Genomic DNA, 7,360 nt, shown 5'->3' with positions numbered 1-7,360 from the left:
CATGAACTATGGCCATTATCTCTTTCTTCGTTGTTGAGTAGTTGCTTTGAGCTTGGTACAAGTTCTTTCTAGAATAGTAGATGATGATTCTTGTCAACCACTTGACCAAGTTCCGCTCCCACAACATAATCCGATGTATCACACATTACTTCGAACGAGCGACTCCAATCCAGAGCACGGATGATTGGAGTCGTTGTGAGAGAAAGCTTTAACCTATCAAAGGACTCAAGGCAAACATCATCAAATACAAAGAGGGCGTCTTTGAGAAGGAGTGAAGTCAATGGTTTTGCTATTTTTGAAAAATCTTTAATGAATCGCCTATAAAAGTCGACATGTCCTAGGAAACTCTTCACTCCCTTCACATTTGTGGGGGGTGACAAGTTTTCTATGACTGAGACTTTAGCACCATCAACTTGAATCCCCCTCTTTGGGACAATGTCACCAAGTACAACTCCCTCTTCCACCATAAAGGGGCATTTTTCCCAAATGAGGACTAAGTTGTGCTCCTCACACTGTCTCAAGAGGTTAGAAAGATTAACCAATCCATGATCAAATGAATCTCCATGGACACTAAAGTCGTCCATGTAGACCTCCATGCACTTTTTAATAAAATTCGCAAAGATAGCCATCATGGACCTTTGAAAGGTGTCGGGTGGATTACATAACCCGAATGGCATCCTATGGTAAGCATAAACACCAATGGGACACGTGAAAGTTGTTTTTTCTTGGTCTTCTGGGTGAATTGGTACTTGGAAAAACAAGGAATAACCATCCAAAAAACAATAATACGCGTGTCCCGACAACCTTTCAAGCATTTGGTCATGAATAAAAGGAATGAGGAAATAGTCTTTAAGGGTTGGGGAGTTTAGCTTCCAATAATATATGCACATACGTCACCCAGTGACCGGGCGTGTAGCCACTTAAGTTTCGTCTGCTTGCTCTACCATGGTCACTCCACCCTTTTTGGGAACCACGTGAACGGGACTCACCCATTTACTATCGGTGATTTCATAGATGCTTCCCGCTTTAAGTAATTTCAAGACTTCATTCTTGACCACCTCGACCATTTTGGGGTTCAACCTTCATTGACCCTCAACCGATGGCCGACTCCCCTCTTCAAGGTTTATGCGGTGCATACAAATTTGGGCTTAGTCCTTTGATATCATCAATTTTATATCCTAGAGAGGCCTTGTGAGATTTAAGAACCTTTAAAAGTTTTTGTTCTTGGTCTTCACTAAGATTAGTATTGATTATGACCGGATAAGTCTCTCCCTCACCTAAAAAAGCATACTTAAGTAAGGGAGGAAGGGTTTTGAATTGTACCTTTGGAGGGAGCAATCCCTCAACTTTCTTGAAGAGCTCATCATAAACCTCGTGGTCTTCCTTCATTTCTTCATCATGGAGGGAGATTTGGAATACCTCCTCCATCTCCGACTATTCCTTTGCAACTTCATTAACAACTTCCTCAATCGTTTCAACCGTGAAAGCTTGATTGAACTTTGTTCCTTTCACCAGATTAGGAAGGTTAAATTCAACCTTGTCACCCTCGATCCTAAGAGTTAGCCTCCCATCTCTAACATCAATTAAGACTCCCCCAGTAGCCAAAAATGGTATACCTAGGATGATGCAGGCATGGCTATCTTCCGGGATGACAAAGTCGGCGGAGATTAAGTACTTGCCAACTTTGACGGGTACATCTTCAAGCATACCCAAGGGGCATTTCACGGACCTATCCGCCAATTGGAGGGTCATATTTGTCGGAATTAAATCACAAATAACAATTTTCTTGGCAACCTTTAGGGGAAGCACACTTACACTTGCCCCTAAACCACACAAAGCTCATGATATTGAGACACCACCAACCACAAAAGGAATGGAAAAGCTCCCCGGGTCACCAAGTTTATTTGGCATTTTGTTTAGCATTAGAGCACTATACTCTTCCTCCATTGCCATCATTTGTTGGTCACCCAAGATTCTCTTCTTTGTTAAGATGCTTTCTAAAAACTTGGAATAGGCTGGCATGTTCAATATTACTTCGGTAAAGGGTAGGGTCACTTCAAGTTTTTCCAACATTTCACAAAACGTGGTTTACTTGAAGTTTTCCCTAGACTGTAAGGCTCTTGTGGGATAAGGAATTCTAGTGACAAGTTGAGATTTAGAGGATACCTTGGGAGAAGTAGGCATGTTTGTTAACTTGGTAGAAGGTTGAAGAAGGACTTCTTCACCCACCTCCTCGTCATAGGGGAGGTCTTCAACCAAAGCATTCTCATTGCTCTCTAGAGGAGCTTTTTCCTTTGATGTCCCCTCACTTGTAGTCTTCCCCTTCTTGGCCTCACTAACCCTTGTCAAAGGAGTCATTGGTGGGCTTTCCCCACCACCATCCATTTCCAACCGCTTCCTCTTGGGATCTTCATCCACTTCAATTTTAAGGTCCTTGTAAGGGTCTTGAAGCTCAACACCACTCCTTAATATTACCTATAAATTTTATCGAATACTCTAATTGAACATGGTTCCACCTTTTTAGTCAAGAATAATAATCGAACTGGAGGAGCTTGCTAGGATGGCGCTCATTTTAAAATTTCTTCTTTGTTATTCTCGTGGGCTTAGTGGTTTGGCGAGGCGTCTTTTAAACTTTGGCCTTGGGCAAGGAAACCACCCGACGGCTTTTGAGGGTTTGCAAGTGCATGTGATGCCAATTGAATTTCCATGTCCCTCTTAATGTTGCTAAGTTCTTATTGGTGTGAAACTTGCATGGTCTTTACCACCTTCATCAAGTCACCAAGTTGAGATGCCAACGTTGGTTCTTGATGCGGTTGGTTAGTTAAGGGTAAAGGGAACCCATAATCTTGTCGGGTGTAGGGACCTTCATTATTTTTGTTGTTGTGTCTCCCTTGGTAGTTCCCCTTAGGACCTTGGTTGTTGAAATTGGACCCTTGCCCTTGCTCTTAAAAACCTTGGACAAAGCCTTGGCTAAACCCTTGATTTGCTTGATTACCTTTGTTGAAGCTTTGACTATCTTGATTACCCCCCAAAATCTTAGCATCGTTGAGGTTGGTTCCCAAAGTTTCGGTTTTGATTGCCAGAATTGTTACTTGAATTTTGATATCCACCCCTAGGTTGAGCAAACGCGGGTGGATTGGTGTTTTGCACTTGTGGTTGGATGTGTTTAGGGTTTTGCACATTCGTGCTCTTGTATCTTATAAGTGGGCTATTTCTCATGTCCGGATGATAGAAGTTGGAGTTGGGATTGAAATTTCCTTGGTTGTTATAGGGTTGCCTCGGTGGCTGCATATTGTTGCTGTTATAACTTTGAAAAGCGTTAACATCTTGAACATTGTCGTCAAACCCCACATTAAAAGCATTATTGGCACACACTTCGAAAGTATGTCCGTTTCTCCCTACACAATTCGCAAGAAGGGTTAGGAATGACATCTTCCATGGGTGGTCCATGGCAGGCACTAGCTCGGTGCACTTGATTCCTTTGCATTTGCACAAGTTTCTTGGTGAGAAGATCAAGTTTAGCATTGGTTTCAGCAATTGCGATAGAAGAGTTCTCTTGAGGATACCGGCTATTTCTTCTCAATGCGTTACCTCTCGAACCATAGTTAGCTTCCGACTCGACCATCTTTTTTATAAGGGCCGACCCTTCTTCATCCCCTAAATGGTCGAATCCCCCCTCCCCTCGCGGAATCATTCACCATTTCCTTCATTTGCGGTAACAAGGTTTGAAAGAAAGTTTGGGCTATGTACCACACCGGGATCCCATGGTGAGGACAAATCGAGATTAACTCTAGATACCTATCCCATGCCTCCCCTAAGGATTCCCCATCCTCTTGTTGGAAGGTGTGAATTTCGTTTCGGAGCATGGCGATTTTTGATGATGGGTAATACTTGGCTAGGAACGCCTTGGCTATCTAAGGCATCCTATGTAGTAAATGTGTTTGGAGCATGCACATTCAACCAACGATCCGCTTTATCTCGTAAGGAAAAGGGCAACAACATCAATCGCAATGTGTCTTCGATCACCCCGTTCCATTTCATCATGGCAGCCTTGTTTTTGAACTTCCATAGATGGGCATGCGCATCTTCATCAATATGTCCACCGAAACTATCCTTTTCAATCAAGCCAACTTAAGCCAGATGCATTTCGAAGTTGTTTGGGGCCAAGGTACCAAAGTTAATCGGATTGCAAGCGTCATTGTCATTTGGGCGGTTGTGGTCGCGTAGAGCCGCCATTTGTGGTTTTGGAATTGGTATATATAGAGGTGGTGTATTTGAATTTTGGAGCTCGTGAAATGGGTTTTCTAGTAGAGGATCAACGGCGTTGTTTGGTTGTTGAGGTGTTGTGTTTTTAATGAAAAGTTGGGTGGGTGAATTTGCTTGGTTCAAAGTAGCTTGAGAAGAGGTTCTAACCCTTGCAATGGTCCTATTCCTTAAGGCTCTAAAAAGCCTTTCGGGATCGGAGTTAAAGAGCAAATCTTGGTGATTCCTCCTAGGCATGCAACTTCAGAAATCGTAAGGCTCCTAGTGCTTTTACACACTAGGGTAAGGCAAAAATCACACACTCTACAAGAAGCACACAACTACTCAAAAAAACAAACAATTAAACTAAGACTAAAGCTATGACCTTGACAAACTAGCTACACTCTAAAGCCATCCCCGATAACAGCGCCATTTTGATGACCGAAATTAAGTCGTGGATTTCTGCACCAAAAGTTAACCCAACTATAGTAGTATAATAGGGGTCGAACCACAAGGATGGGGTGGATTTGCACCTAAATTATCTAAGTCTAAGTCTAGTCGAAAAAATAAGTAGGTTGGTGTAATCGATTAAGCTATAAGCAAAGCAATTAAAAGCAAGTAAACTAGGTTAGTAAGATGTAAAATATCGTTAAAGGATAGGGTTGTCGGGTTCCCCTAAGTAGGCTAAGATAAGTATGGGTACTAAGGAGTAGCGGGTAATTTTTTGCCAAGGGAGCTAATCTCTTAGATTCTCCTAAAGGCGGACACAAAATTCTCACAAGGCATCCGAATTCAATGTAAACATGCTATCAAGTATCCATATAAAATTTCATTCAACAAGACACTAAGCATAAGTCGTAGAAAGACATAAACTCTCATTCATACATTTCTACGAACACCTTCTATGCATGTTAACAAAATCCGAACAATTTACCCATTACCAACATTAACGACCCATTATTAACCCTTGAGCCTTACTTAGGTTCCCCCTAAACCCTAGGGTGTCACTACTCATACATACTTAGAAGACAAATGTAAACAATTGGAGAAAAGCAAGCAAACATAGTGATAAACAAGATATAAAATGAAATAACAACTAATTAGGAGATGGAAATGTACAGAAATGAAAATTCAAACTAAAACTTGTACCAACCAAAAGAAAGATTGAATCTTTGATTGATATATGGAAGATGTTCTTCAACAAACTTGAATTACAAACCAAGTACCCAAATGCAAACTATTAAAACTAAGTTGATCTATGCTAATTAAGTAAGCAATTAAGGCTAAATTATGAAAAGATTAAAACTTTGATTAATGAATGTTGCAAAATTTAGAGAGTATTTTCAGATCTAGGGTTGTGTGTCGAAATGATTAAGAGAGGGAGTATTTATAGTTTACAAGGAAAGTAGGTCAAAAATTACAAAGGAAGTCAAAATTGAAATGTGTGTCCCAGCTGGTGGCTCGGCCGCCGCTAGGCTGCCCGGCTGGGAGTCTTCTGATAGTTGGCACTTGATTTTGGCTAATCAGGTGTGCACAGTCGACGGTGGGGTGTCGGCTGGGAGCTCACTGTAACCCTTCTTTCCTTTTCTACCTTTTCTTCCTTCTTCCTGTTTCCTCGGCCGCTGCAACGGCTGCTAGGAGGCTGCCTGGCTGGGAACTTCTTGTAAATACTTCTAAAATCTTCAAGTCTTCAAGGGGTGGGGTTCCTAGCCGGCGGACCGGCTGGCGGCCTACCGACTGGGTACGCACTCTCGCCTTTTTCTTCTCCCCCCCCCATGCTAGCTTCTAATCCCGTCTTTCTTGCTCCCATTGCAACGTTTCCCTCTCAAATCGTGCAAGGCAAGGCACGAGTACATAGGATAGGGAATTGGGAGACAAAATACAAGCAAAGACATGGAAAACCATCTCAAATGGAGTCAAAATGTATGAGAATGAAGAGGGGAAATGGCCGAATAAATGCGTATAAGTACATATTAAAGAAATGTAGTCTAGTAAAAGTACAAGGGAAAATGACGAAATAAGATGGATTATAAACACGAGAAAAAGGTTGCTGTATATAAAGGAACACGGCTTTGGAGACAAAAGGACGTACGTTTCAGCTAAGCTACTGCTTCCCCGGGGAGGTTGGGATTACTATCCCTGATCGGGGATGTATCCATCTCAGTTGGGGCTTCAAATTTGTGTGCTTCAGCTAAGAGAATGCCACTCTGGGCTGGGCTGATCTATTTTTGGATTCTCCACGCCACGGCCCCTGTACTCATCAAGCACATCCATTTTTGCTTAGCTTCTTTGGCTCGGGCTTGTAACTAGCATCAACATGGCACAATCCCGTCATTTCAGTGTGAAAACCCGTCCCAATTGCGATACTTGCCTTTATTTGAGCTTAAAACATGGATATGCGCATGGTTTCTCCAATACTTGAGATTGAAACCCCGCTTCATAATTTCAACATGTAAACTTGTTTTTATAATAGCATTAAAACATCGTTGCAGCAGATGGCCATTGTAATTTCGTCGCTAGTTATTTCTTTGAACTTGAAATGGCATGAAACTCGTTTCCCTTGAGTTGGGACTTGTAAATTAACATGTCAAGCAAAATTAATCTCCTTTACTCGTAACTTAGCTCGCCATACTCGGTTTTCTTCTAAGTGTTAGGAAATAACGGAAAAACCACTACAAATCCTACATAAGACATTAAAACACAAGAATACCCTACAGGAAGATATTAACTCATAAAGTCGATCCTAATAGCGGATAATAAATTTAAAACCGAGCTAAAATGAGGATAATTAATGTATACGGATCAAGTGAATCCTTCTATATTTTTTGAGTCCCTAAGGCCTTCTATGAGCCCTTGGATGGTGAAGACGGATGGCTGAGATGAATCCACCAAAAAGGCGTTTAATGGGCTAATTAATATACTCTCTCTTACTCTCACTAATACCCCTAATTAATCACTAATTCACTATATATGTTTTTTCTCTCACTCACTTCTCTCTCATCACACACATTTCACTCCACTTTTCTCTCAAAAACCCAAAAAAATCAAAAAATAATATACTCTCTCTTACTCTCACTAATACCCCTAATTAATCACTAATTCACTATATATGTTTTTT

General features: G+C 41.4%; 1 protein-coding gene and 1 non-coding gene across 2 annotated transcripts; one reads left to right on the top strand and one right to left on the bottom strand.

Annotated features, from left to right (window-relative positions):
• Nucleotides 1-1,434: 1,434 nt before the first annotated feature.
• LOC141595115 (uncharacterized) lies at nucleotides 1,435-1,752 on the bottom strand. Its single transcript, XM_074415088.1, has one exon. It carries the CDS (start codon nucleotides 1,750-1,752, stop codon nucleotides 1,435-1,437), a length of 318 nt encoding a protein of 105 aa, XP_074271189.1.
• A 2,007-nt stretch (nucleotides 1,753-3,759) lies between these two features.
• Nucleotides 3,760-3,866, top strand: LOC141597862 (small nucleolar RNA R71). The gene has a single exon (XR_012523074.1). It is a non-coding gene; the product is annotated as a small nucleolar RNA R71 (small nucleolar RNA).
• Nucleotides 3,867-7,360: the final 3,494 nt, after the last annotated feature.

This window comes from Silene latifolia, chromosome 8 (assembly GCF_048544455.1).
Source record: "Silene latifolia isolate original U9 population chromosome 8, ASM4854445v1, whole genome shotgun sequence".
In the NCBI taxonomy this organism is placed as follows: domain Eukaryota; kingdom Viridiplantae; phylum Streptophyta; class Magnoliopsida; order Caryophyllales; family Caryophyllaceae; genus Silene; species Silene latifolia.
This window is presented reverse-complemented; position numbering and strand designations above follow the sequence as displayed.